The sequence below is a fragment of the Castor canadensis genome, chromosome 3, assembly GCF_047511655.1.
Source record: "Castor canadensis chromosome 3, mCasCan1.hap1v2, whole genome shotgun sequence".
Taxonomy (NCBI): Eukaryota; Metazoa; Chordata; class Mammalia; order Rodentia; family Castoridae; genus Castor; species Castor canadensis.
In genome coordinates this window covers 189894807-189915227 of record NC_133388.1, presented here as the reverse complement: position 1 = coordinate 189915227, position 20421 = coordinate 189894807, and the positions used below count along the sequence as shown (strand labels likewise).

Here is a 20421-nt window from a genome sequence, read left to right as displayed (position 1 = left end):
ATCATCTTATTTCAATATCTACCACCACCAGAAAAGAGCAAGCTCTATATTATGCTTCAGATAATGTTAAACACAATTATCACTAATACATTAGACTGCCAGAGTTGACTCAATTCAGATCTTCTTCACTCAGCAAATTCCAAAGTAGTAATTTACTAGAAAAGCACTTGAAGCTAGTTATGTGCCTTTTAAAACTTACATATAGTCTTCATATTAAGTTAAGATCCCATAAAATTTCTAAATAAAATGCTACCACCATACATGGGAAATAGGAGTTAATTTTTAAAGTTAGTATTAAAAAATCAACTTACTAAAATACTGCAAAATGCTTTTAGACTACAAAAATTAAGAAACTCATTCAAAAAATGCAATAAGCATGGCTGAGTTTGCATATTATAGTCGTCAAATAACTTTACAACGAATTACATTCAATTAGATTCTGCCCTAAAATATGGAGCTGTGTTTAAGATACAGGTATATGGCTAAATTTAATCTAAGTACTTCTTAATTCAACTCTATTAAAGTCTTTAAACCTAAGAATTGATCATATTAAGTACATTCTGGCTTCAAAAGTAAGAATTTCTGTAATTATTTTTAGTGCTAATAATTTCTATTTAGTAGAAAAAGGCATATAAGAAAGAAGTAGGGGGACATAAAGTGACAAGATCAGAAGTACATCTAAGTATTATGGGAAATGATCACACAAAAAAACTTTACAACAGTGGAGAAACTCTATCTTCCACAAATGTTACCAGAAAGTTCTTATAAAACGGGATTACATATAAATTAAAGTGGACTTAAACATCAAATGTTTACACCCAGTATCTATGAGCCAAACTACTTAGAGAATGAGAGCTTCCTTACCTGCTGTAGAAGCTCCTCTTGCATCAGTTACTGCTTTGGAGGAAGGATTTGAAAGTATCTGTGTATCTTCCTTTTCTGCCCTGGAGCATTCATTATGGTAAGAGGAATCTGGGGCTAATGGTGTTGCAATTTCTGAACCACGACTTAAGTCAAGAGGGAGACAGGGTCCCAGCTTCTCAAGTGGCACATGTGCAATATCAGGCACTACACAAATGAAAAACGTAACATAATATTAACATAGATAAACTGAACCAGTGCATATGTATGTGGATCAGTGATATATAAGTTAAGCAGTGCCTGGCACAAAGAAGGTGCTCAATAAATACTTATAGAATAAAATAAGTCCAACATATTTAAGAAGAAAAAGCAGAATATTCTAGTAATTATATATATATTTTTAATTTTCCTTCATGTTTGGTTCTATAGGAAATCAGTATACATTACCCTGTGGTTCTGAAGACGCTTGCTGACTTTGACAACTGACAGAGAATACTTTCCCATCAGCAGCTGGAGAGGGAGAAGAACCCTTTTCTACAGAGTCGTCAGGCATGGGAAAGGTGGCTAACCGCTGAGATCTTCTTCTCCGCTCACTATGTTTGCAAGGTCTAGGGGGGTTCACAGGCTGTGGAGGACCTAGAAAAAGATCTTCAATGTTCACGAAGCAGATACATACCAGGGTCATCTTACAATATTTATGGAGATAAATGGGAAAATGACTTGTATTCTGCCCTCTGATGTTGTTATAAGACATCCACAAGGAACGGCATGTTCCAAAGGTAATCAAAGGCAAAAACTGTGCCCTATTCACAAAGAGTTAATAAAAAATTCTAAAATTCTAAAACCTACTAGAATTAAAAGAAAATAACGTGAAACATTAATTTCAAATAGCTCCCCCAAGTGACAAACTATAGTTAATTCTGCAGCTGTAGATCATTGTGTAAACTGCCCTTTTTTCTTTGGGAAAGTAGCAAAAGATAAATCTATGTTGATATATATCCTTTTTGTTACATTACAAACTTAGAAATTCTAAGGAAAAGAAAAAGGCAGGGGCACAGGTGACAGAACTTTTACATACACTGTAGTTAATGCTTTGCTTTACTTGCCAAAGTAAATAATTGTATCCCATTCTCATTCCTCAGAATGGATTTTTTAAATAAATACATGTCTGGGCCTGATTCATTCAAAAAAATGAACACAAGTTAATGTACTTATTATGAGCAAATAAGATTTTAAAATGAGCATGACACTATTCTTGCCTTCATATGTATTTTTGTCTTTAACAACCAACTTACAGAGTCACTGAAACACCTAACAATATACTAAAAATGGATGGTAAACTTTTTTTTTAACTTTGAGATTTCTTCTTTGTACTTGGTAATATAAACTTGTTTGACAATTTTCAACAGACAGAATTACCTAGCCAGTATTTTCCTATTAATTTGGAAATGAGTAGTCTAAAAGAGTTGAAGCCTTAAGTATTTAGGAGTAATTTTACAACAATCCAAATGAAAAAGACATGGTGATCATGGGGGAAAAATGAAAGAATAAAATGCATATTCTAAGATACTGTGGTTCTAACACCATGATAAGAAGAACTTCAAAATAAAATGCTTGACAATGTCATGTGACATTCTAGTGACTATTGACATTATTTCATAATAAATGTCATAATGTAGTTTATGAGGAAGCTTATAAGCTTTTCTGTTCACTTCCTTCCTATCCACTTATTTAAAAGAAGGAAATCAAAACAAAAATTCTGATCAAAAATTGAAAAATATGGTTTAGTAGCAAATATGTCAACTGATGAACAAAGTTAATACATTTAATAAGTCTTCTGAAAGCCAAAATCCTTATTCTGGGAGACATAATATGGAATAGCTCATCAGGAAATGTGTCATACCAATTTATTGATCATGTTACTAATTCATTTGTTGTACAAAGAACTAAAGAAAAATGTTATTTACCCAGTGTGACTATCCAGGTAAGTGTTTCATGTCTCTAACTTAGAATACTAAGCTAATAAGAGAAACTTGGGGTCAACATAAATCTTATTATTCATATATATATATACACATATATACACACATATATACACATATTTGTATACAAATGTGTATATGTATATATAAGCATACACATATATTATCTCCAAACTCATGTTGAAAAATATTTTTAAAAAGACTAAGTTGGCACTTGAAAGATTAATAATGGGAACAGTAAAATCTTTAAAACTATAATCAAGGAGGCATTCTCCTCTCATTAAGAATTGAGTTAAAGACTACATTGTAAACATTACAATAAAATAAACAAAATGTATTGCAGAGAAGTATAGTCAAATGAGGATATTAACTGTTACCTATTTACAGAAATAGTGCTAAGAAGTTAAGTAAAAATATCTTCCATGGGTCTTTCCATACTTCTAGTTTGGGGGGGGGTTGCTTATTTGGTGCTTTTTTATTTTGTTTTTTGTAATGAATCAGGCCTCTCATTAAGCTTGGATTATTAGTTGAGGAGAATGCAACTACAGTAGAATCTGTTTTACTAAATGGTAAGGTCTCTCAACCAGCTGTACAGTCTCTGAACAATAGATCAATAGATCAATAGATCATAAATGTCTACGAATATTGCCCCTGAAATAGCTTCAAGCTTCCCTAGCATATCCACTTGAGTTTTTAAAAAGCAACTTCATAAAAATACAATATAACTACAATCAAACTGTTTTTAATGTATCTTACAGGATAAGTAACTATTTTTTAAAAATCTGTGCTCACTAGTTTTATTTATCACTGAAGAAGAAAGCTGAGATACAAGCGTCAAATCCTCGACTTGTATTAATTCTGGGGAAAGTGGTGATTTAGGGGGTTTTATACACCCAGAAGAATCTCCAGATTCATGTTTGCATTTCTTGCTGCGAGCCTTCCCTGAAGACAAAGTTGAGGATAACAGTGCAGGTTTCTGAGTGTTGGCAGAACTGCTAATGTCAGCTTCATTTTTTTTCTGACTTTGAGGTTTAGGTGAAATCGCCTGAATGAATAATAAAAAATTGATATTTTTATTTTGGTTTCTTCATTTTTGTTCTTGACTTCTATTTTTGATTGTTAAGCAACTTTAGTATCCAAAAAACATTGTTAAGCAACATATAACATTTCTATTACAAATGAAAAACCAAAAAGAACCCCACAAATTATTAACTAAAAGTTGAATATGTTGTCTTTAAAGGGATACTGTCAACTTTCAGTTGAAATTTTAAAGTATCCATAATATTATCAGAATATAAAATATCTTACTGGACAAATATTTCATACTACTTTTAGAGGAATATATTTAAACTTCTAACTTTCACATGTTTCTTAAAATCATTATCAAGTTGAAAGTGGAGGTCTAAGTAGACAGTTTCCCCTTAAAGAAAGATCTCAACAGGAAAACAATGACCAAATTAACAAAACATTATCTTTAACTCATTTTAGTGCTGAAAGCTAGTTTCATAAGCATAATGCATCATGAAATCAGAGCCACCAGCAATAGAGTTAAAAGACTAAAAAACAATACAAAACAAGCAACAACAACAACAAAAAAAACCAAAGAGATAAAGTGTAAGTTAAAACACTGGATTTAAAAACAAAATACGTCGCATTCTTAGATGAGAGATTTTTACCTTCTTCCTGCCAACTGATACTTTTAAAAAGAAATTGGAACTTTTGTCAGTTCTTTCATAAAAAGTATTTTATTCACTTGGCAGTAAAATTCCCTACATAAGTAAAATATGTGTACATATGTCTACTGTTCAAAGTCAACAGAAAATAGTCACATAGATGGGTTTGCAAATCTATCATGCTGAAATGTCTATACTGTATCTCTTTCAGATATAAGGATCTGAGAGTAAAACATAATACACATATTTAAAAATCTATGCTGTGATTAGCCACTATAAGAGTCAACTACTAGCACTACGAACAACATGCTTGTCCCAAGAAACCTTTTCACTTCTATTTTTTGAGGGATTACTATCAAAACTGCACTCCATAGTTCTCTGAAATATGAAAGATAATTGCCAGGGCAAAATAAGTATTTCTGGTCTCATGAAACTAAAATTTTGGAGAGGAAAAATGTATGCATCTGGTATTAAGCAGGGCACCAATGAATGCTCTACAGATGGCATGCTGCACATACCACAGAAACGCCTGGTGTCAAGTGTCTCATTCACTCAAGTCTCATCATTTCTATTCTTGAACTTATTCATTATACATGTGCACAAGTGGGATTAGTCACTTGGAAAAGTACTCCATAAATGGAAAGTATTCCTAAGCTTATATAAAAGGTGTTGCCAGAAAAGTAATTAGAGCCATTACTTGTAAATAAACAATTTTATTGTTCATCTTCACATATGTGAAAGACATCACTACAGCATCCATTACTTTTGAGTTACAAAGTTATAAAACAAGATTTTAAAACTTAAATTAATATCTTGATAAGGTGCTTAACTTCTAAACAAGGACAATTTAACATTTTAAAATACTGAATTATTATGCATCAAATGCAAGTTTTATTCAAAAGTAAATATAACATGACATTTCCCTAATACAGTTAAATAATCTATAATTAATAATCTGAGAATGGGGTTTATGACCACACAGTTCAAATCTTTTAAAAATATAAATAAAATAAATCAATCAGTACAGTAAGTTTTGGCTATAAGCCTGTTATCAATCTATGTCATGAGTGATATTTTACTCATTAGAACAGAAGTCAGTGACAATCGGTACTTCTTTAGGTCTATTGTTGATAGCAGCTGAGATGTAATTAAGAGCTTTATAACTCGGCTTTTTAACTTTAAAGCAGGGCTAACATGTAGCATAAAAATTAAGAGTTTAGATACAAAACATTTTCACATTGAAACCAACCTGAATGACAAAAAATGAAGGAACAGCAAGAGGTTCCTTAAAATCTCAAATAATGTACAAACTTTCCATTAAAGATAATTGGTCTCTGTTACAAAACTGGCAAGAAGTCTCAAAATTTTTTTTAGTTATGCAAACACAAATAGCCAAGTTGCTCCATTTTGCTTTCTTTTTTTAACTCAATTTTTCTGAAATGGGTACTACTCTCTACACTAACTTCCACATATAATTAGTATTTTTCACAACCACATTCATCTTGTAAGATTGTGTGTAATGAAAGATTGACATTGTAATGAATTTTCCAGAAATATTTTATTACCCATGTCCCTGATATATATATATATATATATATAGAGAGAGAGAGAGAGAGAGAGAGAGAGAGAAAGAGAGAGAGAGAACACTCTGAGAGTACCATAACAGTAGTTAAAGTCCAAAATACTGTTATATCTGGGACGGTGAATATAGTAATACACAGAAAAAAAAAGTCATTTAAAATTTGGTTGATATACTGACAACGGCAAAGACTTAACCGTTTGATGATGATCACAGAAAATCAGAAGATATGAGTCATTGACATATTAATTAATTTAAAAGACCACTGATTTAATACAACATTAATCGAGGCACCAAAACAATGCACTTTTATCAAATCAGGCCTAAAGTAACACTGAAAAACTCAATACAATATCAATTAAATTTGGACTATCCTTTAAAATGCATATAGAGAAGAGCAAAACATACTCATTTAAAAAGTCTTCTTTATTAGACTACTAATAAAGAAAATTAAAATAATACAAAAAGGAAATATTGATATTAAAACTACATTAAGGCTCAGATTTTAAAACAGGAGAACCAAGGAAACCAAGTTATGGCTATTACTGTATTCTTATAGTCTTACAGTGCTTCTAAGAAGTTAAGCCCTTAGAGAATGTAAAAGCATGCATGGTTCATTATGTACAGGTATTGTGGGAATCCGAAGGTAGCCAAGGCAAAATCTAGCAACTGCAACCTTCACTTTTAAATTCCTGTATTAGGTGGTTTAAAGACAGACCCTTAACAGTTTTTTAAACTCTCTTTTTATTGTAGTTATTAAAATATACATCCTAGCAAAAATGTATGGCTCATTGATCAATTCATAAAACACAGTCAGTCTACCAACATCGATTGTTACAATATAAAAGAAACTTCTTACAAAAGAAGCTGTATTTGATGTCAAAAAACCCTGTTTTAAATCACAAATTAAAAGTATTTGTGTAAGGGTCTTTTTGTAAGTTAGTTAAAGGTGTCCAGCTGAAAGCTTTACCCTGGGATGCCTGCCTCCAGAACTTCAAATTTTGGAGACAAAGGCATTAATGCCAGTCTACTGAAAACAAATGCTAACAAAGTCTGTAGCTTATCTTGTAAACCTTAAAGAAGGCAGAGTTAAAAAATATATCATCAGTGAATTAGCTTTCTATTCCCACATCTGATCAAAAGGGCAAATTCAATTACGTAGATACTACAGCTCGGTGATCATTCCAGTGGGAACCTCAAAAAAAAATCAAATGCTACCATTTCATACCTGCTCCAGCATTGGAGCTGTTTCATTGTAGTCTTCTTTTTTTTCAGCACCATCCACCCCAACAGCTTTGGATGCCAACAAACCTTGAGGAAAATTGTACAGAAATGCCTCATTAGAAAAAATGTTGATTTCACCCTAATTAACTTCTCAAAATATTTAGCATTTGAAATCTTCCATACTTTACTGTACAGGAAGTAAATATTTACAAAGATCCTTAAATGCAAACACACATTTGCTCTGAAAAATTTTAAATCCTATGGTTTCAAAGTCCAGATAAAGATTTAGACGGCTAATATTTATAAAAACAGACAAGAAAATAAGGTTTTTTGATGAGTTATTAAGTGAAAAAATATTCACTTAATATTTTAATTTTAAAATAAAATTTAAATTTAAATTTTAAATTTTAAGTTTTTAATTGTACTTAGATACTTTAACCTAAGCGTCATGTGTTTATCTCTATCCTCAGTTATACCTATAGTCTCATGGATCTATTTTATGTTAACAGGGAAAAGCATGAGTCCTTCCTAGAACATCTGAACTTAGTTTCACAAACTGAAAATTCTAGATTTCACAAATTGTCAATTTTAGAAGACAGAATACTTGGTTAGAATATGTATAATTAATTTCACAAAACATCAAAATTCTGCTTAAATTAATAAATTAAAGGCATTTACTTGGTTAAAAATCTTTGCTCAGTCTTTCAGTACCTTCAATGATGCCAGGTTTATAAAGCTTGTATCACGACAACTTTTTGCTTTTGTTTACAGCCACCTTGCACATAAAAGACCACCAAAAAATACTTGGTCATGCAAAACCTTGCTTAAGAAGCATGTTTAACAACTAACACTGTAATGCCAAACTTACTACAGCACATTAATTCCCAGGAGAAAAAAAGATGCCCCCAATTACTGCAAAATATAGAGCTACCAACAAGACAGTGTGTCTTAAATTTTACCAAATAACTACCCCAAAGACACCAAGTGATCAGGTGGGGATTCGCATATTAAAATTATATTCTTAAAGTAGCACTAGGGCCAAATGTTATATTAGACAAAAAGCACCTTCCCTTTACTGGAAAGCTTCATACCTAGAGCTCAGTTTATACTATAAAACAGAAAAGGCTCTGTGCCAAACAATGATTTTGATACATCAGTGACTGGTCTTAAAACTGGCACTTGAACTAGTTTGAGATAGCAGTTTACATAGTTTGTTCCTCTTACCCCACAAAGTGTAGATTTAAGTGGGAAAAAACTGGCATATAAACAATTTACAAAATTTTTAAACTATAGATTCAATCCTAATTATACTCTGAACATATCTTATAGGAGTAAAAAAGATGTAGTATGGCATATTTCATCCATAATAAAACCACATTCACTAGGTTTTTCTTCTCCAGCTAATATTCCTGAGAATCAATGAACTACTGAAATAAAAAAAGAAAATCATTACGGAAACAAGTTCTTCTTTTGCCAGTAACTGAGTAGAGGTCCTATTTCTAAGGGTTATTCAAAGAGGAAAACATTTACCATTCAACATATTAAATAATTATATCTTATATTTTATTTCCTTTCATACAGGTGGTAGAAAGTTTTTAATACTCATCACTAGATGGGATGAATCACAAACTACAAAATTAAAAATAAGGTACAAGTTTTTAAAGAAATCAAATAATTCAGCCATAACCTATGAATTTAATAAGGGTATCAGAGATGTTAATTAAATGAAAGCCATTTAGGAAGGAAAAATAAAGCCTTTTGTAATATGCTCATAAAAAGTAATGGGGCATTTAAGAAAATCTACTTAAAATTAGATTTTAAAATGCAGTACTTTCTATCTAGAGAATTCAAAAGCCTCCAGTATGAACAACAAAATTTTGTATGCTTCACACCAACTTAAAAGATTTATTAAATACAGCAACAAAAGGGGACAGATAAGACAGGAACTTGAAGAGAAGACTACTTCTGCCTTCAAAGGAAGTCCAAAATCTGTTATCTGCTAACATTCTAAGAAGAAATGTAATATCCATAGTAAATGAGAAGCAATGGAAAGAGACAGAAATGAAATTAATTTTAACTATTAACAAATATTTATTATCAGCATGTTATAACAGGCCCTTCTCCAGAATATCCCAAAAAAATGCATTACCCAGCTTTAAGAATATTAAACACTGAATAGAAGTAGAATATCAAATAGTCCTGAGTCCTATCCACAAAGTCACAGCTTCACAATACTCTACTTCACTGATACACTACAGTCTTTCTCTCCCTGCCAATACTAGTAGACAAGAATCCAGAGATCCTAGAAATGCAAAAAAATGGCACTCAAAGAGCAAAGAGGTTACATTCTTGGTCTATTTTTCATCTAGGGATTTTGAAACACAGTCTTTTTGCTTTAGGATCAAAAAATCAAAGATCCTTGATACTATTGTCAATAACATTATTACTGGTCAATTTAAACCTTGAGATTTTAAAAACTGCTTTAAAAATTCCTTAAGTTGAACAAACATATCTAAATATCAAGAACATCTGGGATGCCAAGAAACAATTAAGACACACCATGCACAAATTACTATTCTTTCCTCTTTTATGCTGTGGACAATTTTTATTTTAAAAATCTACTAAAATTCAGTTTGCTTGCAACTTTGTCCCAAAGGCATGGGCTCATGATTATCTATGTAAAAAATGTCTATTTTAAGTCAATATGCGTATAGCATATGATATAACAACTAGTAAGATACACTGCATAAGGAAAAACAAGACCTTAGAAGAACACTCAACAGTATACAACATTTTCAATGTCTATCTATTTGGAAATAAAAAAAGCATCCTTATATCACTCTCTATACAGAAACCAGATTTATAATCACTTTAGAGTATACAGGTGGGGAAAGGAATAGAGTGAATAAATAAAGAATTAAACTTACTCAGCGGCTATCTTCAGCTAGATCTATTTTTAAAAATTAAGTAGAATGGAGGGAGGGGAGTACATCAGAGCAAGCTGCCATAATCCTAGTCTCATTCTTCTCTTATCGTTAAGGGGCAAAAACACACATAGGTGAGCTTGATAAACTTAAAATACAATCTCAACACAAAATAGCTATTTTATCTGTTATAATTTTTTTTCACAAATGAAATTTATTGTACAGGCAAGCCCAGGTTTCAAACATTGAAAACAATCTTCCAATATCTATTATCTTTTTAAATGACAAAATTATAACATGAAATCAAAACTAGATGCAAAGAGATGAACTACTAAAAGGATTATCATACACTTAAATCTTCTTCATAACTAAGGGGAAAAGATCATGGATGGCTTCATATCCATAACATCTTATTTTTTGCTGTTGCTGCCAAACTATCACATTTGAGATTCCCAAGGAAAAGTGAAGAGGAAGCCCCTCCACAGAAGGCACAGGGTGTTACTAAGCAACCAGGATAACTTGAGGCACATGGTAAAATGGTTCTTTTCTCCCCCACTATTCTCTCTCCAAGGCCATGCAGAGGCAGAGATAATGTGTTACTGTGGACTCAGCTGTTTTCATCTTTCTTTTTTTATTTCTTTAAATGTTGAGCTTGATCTTCCAGAAAAGCATGTGGAAGCAGGCATATGTAAGAGTATACTGACTGAAACTAAATGCAGGTTATGTGACTGAAGGGAAGAAACCACGATGCTGGGAAGCTGGCAGCTGTATCATTATCAGTGTCACCTCCGTCTTCCTTTATGTTGACTCCTCCAGTATTGCGTTTTCAATCTTTGTATCATAGGAGTTAGAAGGAATACTCCACTTCTGCCCTGCATGTAGCACTGGGTTCCATATTTTAAACAAAAACAAGTCTCAGACTGACATCAGAACAATCACTTAGGTAAAAAAAACATTCTGGCTTTTTCAAAGCTAACACTTTTTAAAGAAAAGGTTTAATGGGTGAAATAATTTGAAATATTTCCTGTCCTGTGGGCAAATATATCCTTTATCAGAAAAAGACATGAAAATAATATGAACAAATGAAAGAAACCAAATACTCTCACCTGTTGAAAGAAATTAAAATCATATAGATGAACACTATAAGACTGGTTCTAAAGAACTCTCAATCCCAGAGTCATTTTTCAGTAGTCTTCCTGGCTTCAGAAAATACCCAAAACATATAATTTATGTTTACTCCTAATTCTGACAATGAAACCAAGTTTCTTCAAAGTATTTAAATGAATACCAACAAAGGTTCAATAACTTTATTAGACCAAATGCACTAAAAAAACATTTAAACCCACTTTAACACAAATTCAAAAAATAAAATATGCTCACAATTTCTTTTAAATATTAGAAACATTAGGATGAACAGAACTTGGAAGTGAAGGGCATGGTATAATTAGACCTAACCCTAACACTTCAATCCCCTCTTCCATAACCAGCTAGGATTGTCTATATTTCCAATCATCCTAGCACTGTTATATTGTATACTATATGAAGGTATACAGAAATTAGCCCAGATTCCAGAGACCAATCTGAAGGACAGAAATAAAAACAGTAAAACACAAACTTGGCAGAAGTACTTTAACAAGTGATTAAAGAATAAAATTTAATTTAGATATCCATCTCTAAATGAACCTGGTAAAGTATAAGAATGTTTATATAAAAAGTTAAAATCTCAGAAATTATGTCACCATCGGTTGATAAAAGCAGATAATAAGTTTCTTATGGAAATTAGTCCTACTACTACAGTCATTTAAAACCTATGGAATGAGCTTATGAATCCTCACAACATCCCTGTGAGGTAGGCTGAAAACGTGCTATTTTTCTCATTTTATAACAGGCAGAGCTGACAGTGTTGAAAGACATTTACTATGAAAAAGTTGAACATAACTATCTTTCTTAGTAAACAGTTCATCACACTCAAACAAAAATTATTTTACTTTATTAAAAGTAATACACTATAAAATGAAACCCTCCAATTCCCCCAAAAAGAATCATTGTTGTTTACCAGTAATCTTGTTAAGTCGAGCTCTCTTTGCCTGAAATGAGTTGCCTTGATTATTTTTCCTCTTGTTTGATAATGTGCAGTCTGTCTGAGGAAAGATCATCTTTGGAACGTTCTCTACATGAAGTCCTACTTTTAACAGAACACATATATGAGAGTTTACCTAGAATCTGAAATTACAATAGATGACTAAAAATGGCAAAATGATAAAAATGCTTCAGATATTTTTAATCTAATGTTTGATTAGAACTTTAAAAAACATAAATCCCTCCAGACTGCTATATTAGAAATAAAAGACCATTAAGAAATTACTCTGTAAGAAAGGAAAGCAGGAAGAAAATGACTTGCTGCTTCTTCTATATAACATTGAAATATATGGTAAAGCCTTTAAAACAAAACAAAAAAAAAACCCCTCAAGCACCTATTACCAAGAAATTTCAAATCAAAATTACTATTCTAACATTTCTATTGAAGAATATCATTACCACTTAATATCAAAATAACTATTTTATTAGCTATTCAATAATTAACTATTCTATTAACTAAGTATTAACAATTAAACAATAACTATTCTTTTGTATTCAAGAATATTGACAGTATCTAATATCAAATACTGATAGTGAAACTTTACTCTTCAGATCTGTCAGTAAGATTTAAAAGTCAGTAATCCTATTATGTTGGGGCAAAAAGAGTCTAATGATTTAATTATAAGTTTAAAATTACAGATAGTCAAAGGATTCAATTTATTCAGTACCTCAATTTAGCAGTGTCATAAGGAAGGAAAATAAGAATGTATTTTGTACCAAATGTCTCACTAGATGTAGGTAGATCTTCCTTCTTCTCAACTTCTAGTGTGGCTACACAAGTTGAAGTTTCTTCTTTCTTTGAAGGTACTTTAAACCACTTTCTCTCATCTTTCTCTTTATCTTTATTGCTGTTAGCACTGGTTCGAGGTTTAGTCCCTGTTTTATTCTTGGCTGCGGCTGCAGCAGCTGCTTTGACTAATGCTATCCAATCCTCCAAAGGAAAAAACACAAAATGTGAAGTATTAAAAATTAAAGATAATGTAGTTACATGAATAAATAAAAAGATGTATCAGATCTTCAAAGGTACTTTCACATTTATACACTTGAAAGTCAAGTTAACTATATTTACACGTCAGATCAACATGTTATCAAATTTAATAATCCAGGTGTTAATTGGGTTGTAAAATGTTTTATAAAATAAGAACATATTCAGTAACAAGTATTCTTTTGATGTATTTTTATGGAATAAAACCTAAAATAACTTAGAAAGCCTATGACAATCCAGACTGCTACATTAGTTTTTAGGGCTTAAGTGCTTCATTACCTTTCTTTTTTGTAATGTAATGGAACACAAGAGAGAGAACTGCTTATACTGCAATCCTGTGAACACCAAAGGCGTTGTATTCCCACTGACCCAATTACTACTCCTTATTAGGAAGTATGTAGCATTCAATTCGTAGGTTGATTTCAACCTATGATTTTATTACTTTTCTAAACCTTTTGAAGTTAGAATCAATTTACCACAACAGCTTAATAAAGAAAAAAAGAGCTATAGGACTTGACCAAAGTAAGTAACATGCTGTTGGACTCCAGACTTCATTCTTTCCCTCAACTGCTTTCTCTATATAGGTTAATTACCATTTTTATTATGGTGCACATATTTATTTTCCCCTTATTAATTTTTTTGTTTGTGGCTAAAAAATCTTACTATTTCATTTTAACTAAAAGTACTTATTGTAAAAAATACAGAATGTAGTAAAGTAGTACAAAGTCGTGATGTTTTAATTTTCGCAAGAAAAATTACTTTAAACAATTATTTGTAATGTCTCTAGAGTTAATATTCCACTGAGGCAACTAAGCTGTCAAACAGACCAATTTAGATTCACCCATGATGTGTAACACATTACCTAGCCCAGCAACTGAAATCAAAATTATAACATGAAATTAAGTAAGAAGCAATGAAAGCTGATTAGTCACAGGCAAACAAAATTAAGCATAAGACACTGTGACAGGAGACCCACTTCAGGAATGAACAAAATACTATGGGACAACAGAAAACATTAACTATGACTGAAGAGAAAAGACTAGTGGGAGGCTTCAGAGACAATGGTAGAAGAGTTCACCTCTGAACATTAGGAATTTTCTAGGTAAGGGCAGCTATAAAGAAGAAAACAGGACTTTCATGCAACAGGAAAAACATTAAACAAGAGCATGGAAGTCAGAGTGTGCAGGAATGGGAATAAGTGATGGAAACTCACAGCGAAGAAGATAAAAGCATTATAGCTTGGGACTAGCATTTAAGTACTCACTGGTGCAAGTGCAACCAATGAGTAACAGCAATCAACAAAGCAGAAAGAAGAAAGAGTAAATGCAACCAGACAAGCAAACTGTTACATGTGCCAAAGAGCATACATTAGACTTTTTAAAAGCAGAACATTTAATTCTAGGATCTACACCGTGGGGAAAGTTTTCAGTTGTTAGAGCAATGCTGGATAACAGTGGGGATAATTTCCATTCCAAGGTGTTCACTACCTCCAATAAAGAGGGAACTAGAAAAAAGTGAATCACTGCAACTTTCAAAACTTTATTTAGGAATCTCTACTCCCATTTCCTACATGGGGAGCAAGAAATGTTTCTTTCTTTTTTTCCCCAATTCTCCCCACTTTTGTCATGTTATGCTAATTTCATTGCTAATAATCTTCACTGTTATTTTTAAAAACTTAGATATTTTTTAAAAAGTTTCTTGATCATATGATGTTAATAATATGAAATATGGGAGCCATGTAGTTAAAGAATTCCCCATTATTATTTTGTTGAATTTTTACATAGGGAAGTTTCACTGTCAAAAATAACTAAGTGTGGTCTTTCCATGAATAGAACTAATAATGACATATTCCAAATCTGCAGTTGGCATAATAAAGTATGACAACTAGGTTTAAAAACGAGTGCTATGTTTGAAATCCAGAGATTTGGGTTCAAGGAGTCACTTTGCACATAATGGTTTTATGAAATTTTAAATCAGTCATTTAATTCTTTAAGTTCTGAATTCCTCAACTGTGAAATAAAAATACAAACCATACCTAAATGGAAAGATCTGCTACGAGAAGTCCATTAAAACAATGTATATAAAAATGTTTTGTGAATAGCAAGGGACAGTTTGAGTTAATCTGTTGTGTCTTCCTGAAGTACTTGAGTTGAACTCAGGGCCATGATGCACTTTTTAGGCAAGTGCTTTATACTTGAGCATGTCCAGCCCTTTAAAAATAAATTTTACATCAGCACACATTCAGGAAGAAAAAATAGGAGAGAAAATGCAAGTCCCTCCCCTGTTACAAGATTCCAAATTTAAAATAAATGGCTCAGTCTCTCACCCTGAAATTATTACTTATTAGGGTGAAAATTCAAAAGTAACAGTAAGAAGTAAGTTATTTCACTACATGGAGGACTCAATCTTCACCCTATAAAATGTCAGCTTCACAGGTATTTATGGATCAATACCATACCATTTATGGATCATTACCATTCCACTTAAAACTGTGTAAAAGAAGAAAAAGGGGAAGGGAGGAATGGGAAGAGGGGTTCTTACTTTGGACAGTCAACAGTTCTACCACACCTTCTTCCCCAATGAGACAAACATCTACAAATACATTGCAAGAAGGATTAGTTTATGGTATATATAAATATATATATTAAAATATATATATATATACATATATAATTTTTTGACAGTTCTGGGGATTAAAGAGTTGAACTCAGGGACCCCTGGTAGCTACGCAATGCAAGTGCTTTACCACTTGAACCACGTCCCAGTCCTTTAAGCAACCTTCTGAAAGCAAGCAGAGGTTGACAAGTATTAACCAACTGGCTCAAAGTCAGTAACAATGGCATTAAGGCTTTTATTTAGGCTTTAAAAATACTAATTAATCTGGAAGTTCAAATATAAAGTAGTTATTAATGTCTCATTTTATAAAACAGGTCCTATGGGAAATTTAAGGAAGAGCATTTCCATAGTACCTTTATTTGATACATTATTCTTTGCTAATTTAACAAAAGAAATCTTACTTTATATATTTATAAAAGAATTCTCAAGGTACTCAAAATCTGAAATATGCAACAAATAATATGTGAGATAGGATTGTCTTAACTTTGTCCAATCACCTGATTCAGCATATTTCCTAGGTGAAAACACTTGGGAAAAAAGACTCATAAACTGGAAATAGTTTATAAAAATTAATTTACAAATATTTTTAATTTCTTATAATGAAAGAATTAAGAAAAATTAAAAATTAAAGGAAATACATGGCCACCAAACACTTTCAGTCATTTTATATTTTATAATTGATTTTACCATTAACATACATCATGTTGTGACTAAAATATTTATAAAAATAATTGTCCAAACCAACCAACAAATCTAGCTTCTATATAGCCTGTAATTTTACCATAAATCAAACTGATTCAATTATCCCTTTTCAGAAAAAAGAAATCTTTAAAGCAAAAGTATCAGTGCCATTTCAACACATCTGAAAAATCAGTTTGAAAGCAGAAAAAACTTAATGAGACTTTTGTCTAAACAGATATGTACTACAACTATGTACCCAACATTTAAATCAACCTTTCTATGCAGTAACCAAGAAATCACACCACTGAATGCTTCAGAGAACCTTTTATTTATACATACATGCAGGAAGACACAGTAATTTCCTGATCAAAAGCATTTTCATTTTAAACTGTATTTACATACTAATGAATATGTAACTGCTTAGCTGATCGTTTCATAAATAAACTTTTAAAAACCAGGTAATTTGAAACAATCACACTTCTCAGAAGATTTCTTCAGAAGCAATTATATTAAATGTTGTATTATACATTTGCAAACTATAAACACTTTTAAGCATTCACACCTAACTGAAGCTGAACAAGTGATTTCAACACATTTCAGGTTGACACTTTTTGCTGCACACTATGGAAAAAATACGTAGCATATTTCCATATCAGACATTTTCACAGATTACTTTCAAGTTCTTAAAAGTAATTGTAGGTCCAGGTGCTGAAAATCCCAAATAACAGCAGAACATAAAAGAAAATACTTTTAAGTTTCTAATGGCACCTTTCTTTTCAGTATTTCAGGAAACATAACAAGTAGAATCCTAATTTTAACTATATCCCAGACTCTCCTTCAAATGCTTACCATTCACTTTTGCTTTGAGCAGTGACAAAGCATAGAATACATTGTTCCATCATGCTACTCAGACAGCCCTACCTGAAACAGCCTACAGAGTGTCAGGTAAGCGCCTTTTAAAGACAACAAACTACTATGATTTGTAGAAAGAAAGAAGATGACAAGAAACTCAATGTAAGATTTCATATTAAAAATTAACTTTCTAAATTAAACTCTATACCAGATAAAGCAAAGCAAAATTTTTTAAAAAAAGGCACTTACCTCACTTCCCATAGACTGGTTACACGATCCAGCTGGGTCGATAGGACAACACCAGCTTAGTGGATGCTGGGATTTCACCTGGAACAGAAACTAGTGACCTATAACTTTAGCAGGTCTAAAACCAAAGAAGCAAAATTCAAGTGTATAATTTATTTTACATTCTAAGCTGCTTTTTCTTGCTGCTATTTGGGGCTATCAGCACATAACCCTACAATTAGTTCACTTTAAAAACATATACATAAATGTTGATCAGTCACCATTAAAGAAGACATCCCTTTGAATAGCTAGGAATACTGAACACTCTTACCTGCCCTTTAGCATCCTCAGGCATGGCTTTAATATGCATTCTTTTTAAACAACGGATTACTCCATCATAAAACTGAACTGTGAATGTTCCTGAAATAGGAGCAGTCAGAATAATTAGAAAATAAATATCATACAACTTACTGCAGCACTTTGAAGCAAACAAGTAGTGACCAGATATAATAAATGCTCTGTGAGTACAAAACTACAAACATACATTTCTCTTTAGGACTCCATCAAATTTATTAGGTAAACTTTCTCTCTCCTAAAAACAACTCTGAACTCACATTTCCCTTAAAAAGTACACAAATTAGGTAAGTATTGGTAAGTTAGTGCATGTAACTTTGAATTTTACTGAAAAATTTTAAAATTTATTTTGTAACAATTTAAGTATGTTTAGACATATATGACAAAATTAACTACTTACAAAAACACAATTATTTCCATAGGAATGATCACTGGCTTCCTTAGAAAGTTTCTTTCAAAATAAATAACAGAGAGAAAAATCTGATATATAAAAAAGATCATTTTCCCAAGAAAAGATTACTCCTTCGGCAATAGTATTGAACTCGCAAATAAGAATCATAGATTCACAGACTTTTAAGCTAGAAAATATTTCACAAATCAACAAGATAAATGTTTTCATGTGCAGATTAACACACCAGACTCCAGAAAGGCTCCAGACTGCATCAGATGACATCCAGCTATACAGCAGCACAAGGGTAACTACTGCTTTCAGTCTTGTCTAGCCAGCCATGCCTTTCCTACTTAAATCATTCTACTTTCAAGTCTCAAGATTCTGTTTGCATGGCCACTTGCAGACTCTAAAGCATATTCACTTTCTGTTATAGCTCCCAAGCCAGCAAGTCAATATAAGATAGGATTACTAGGAAAAAGGTTATGTAGATTTTGCACTTGTGGAAATTCAAGTGTTTTTCTACCATTTCCCAAATATGAGCAGAGCGCCACTTTAAGTAAACACATTCTTAATTTTTACAAAAGAACTATAAACAAATAATGTGATAATTATTATTAATGGCCTTGGTGTTGACTAAAGCCAGTGGCACATATATATACCCAGATTTTTTCTTTTTCTGCTAACAAAAAAACATAATTTAATTTCATCTATTAGCATAATGCTAAATATCATAAAGATCTAAACCTGAGTCAGGAAAACAAGCCATCAGGTGAACAGCGAAGATGTAAACATAATGGAAAATTTGAGAGTGCTAAGTTCTACATACACCTTGCACTACCATCATTGTTGAACTGTCTACCTAGTTCCTTCCTCCACGTGGCATTCTAGAAGCATCCAGGTGCTTGCTGGGCTGTTGTCATGGCCTTCATCTCTCCTACCTTAGCTCATGCTTTTCCTCTACTGTGATCCCTTCCTCCTTCCCTGGAGTCTGTCAAACTCACCCACTCTTTAAGGACCATGCCTATAATGAAAACTCCTCTGACCACTCCTGTCCACACATCTCAGACCCTTTTCTTCACTTTATAACTTGTATAGCAAATACCTAAATCTTCACAATTGCATTAGTTTTGTTTTGCTTTTACAGTGAATTGAGGTCTTCCTTTGCCATTTTTGTTTTTGGAGGGAAGTGGCAGGCTCATCCAAATGTCATAAAATTAATACATCTAGTGGAGATGTTTACAAAATAAATAATAGCTGCCAATATTGCACTAAGGGCTCACTGGAACTACTCCTGAAATGTCATCAATCATAGTACCAGTATCATCACCTCTCTGCTAATAGTAAGCTTAATTTTCTGTAACAAATACCTATAGATAAACAGAACAGGGTAAAGAATGAGGGTGGTTTTGTATCTGAGTATATGTTTGTGTATGTGTGCATATAATTGCATATGCACATGGTTCGGAAACTTGAAACATGGAAAGTCCCAAAGCTCCCCACACTTAAAGTATGTTCTTAATTAAAATAGAAAGAATTATTTAATTTTGCTTTGTTTTGTTTTGGATGAATCCTAATTCCCCCAAGCTCCAGAACAGAGTCATTCTTTCTTTCTTCCTTTCTATAGACTGACTGTTCCTGAATGCCTACTCTGTGCTAGGCTCTGAACTGAACAACAAGAGACTCTGTGAACAAGACTAAGTTCTCCACTGGAAAAGGAGAAATAACATGCATGCCTAATGATTAGGGTTATCTCTCAACTCTTCCTGCAGTAGGTAACCACTAGTAATAAAACTATAGCCATATCTACGGTTTCAATTCATTACAACAATTAATGGGATTAAGGTCTTTGTAAAACTCTACTGTGATTAAGAGTAAGACTGCTGTCATTTGTTTTTTCATACCTAATATTCCTTAATGTAGATCTTTTTAAAAAAA

At 32.2% G+C, this 20421-nt stretch overlaps 1 protein-coding gene across 16 annotated transcripts in view; it reads right to left on the bottom strand.

Moving 5' to 3' along the window:
• The window catches only part of Phf20l1 (PHD finger protein 20 like 1), a 71795-nt gene that overhangs the window by 31781 nt on the left and 19593 nt on the right, over positions 1 to 20421 (bottom strand). For 7 of the 16 annotated variants that reach the window (XM_074069249.1, XM_074069248.1, XM_074069258.1 and 4 more), the window contains exons 5-12: positions 18073 to 18161; positions 17766 to 17855; positions 13100 to 13313; positions 12300 to 12428; positions 7324 to 7406; positions 3636 to 3888; positions 1309 to 1497; positions 865 to 1068 (exon numbers count right to left, since the gene is read on the bottom strand). In XM_074069249.1, coding sequence (XP_073925350.1) covers positions 865 to 1068; positions 1309 to 1497; positions 3636 to 3888; positions 7324 to 7406; positions 12300 to 12428; positions 13100 to 13313; positions 17766 to 17855; positions 18073 to 18161 — 1251 coding nt within the window. The remainder of the gene's footprint in view (positions 1 to 864; positions 1069 to 1308; positions 1498 to 3635; positions 3889 to 7323; positions 7407 to 12299; positions 12429 to 13099; positions 13314 to 17765; positions 17856 to 18072; positions 18162 to 20421) is intronic. The other 9 variants (XM_074069253.1, XM_074069252.1, XM_020180490.2 and 6 more) reach the window with 5 other exon arrangements.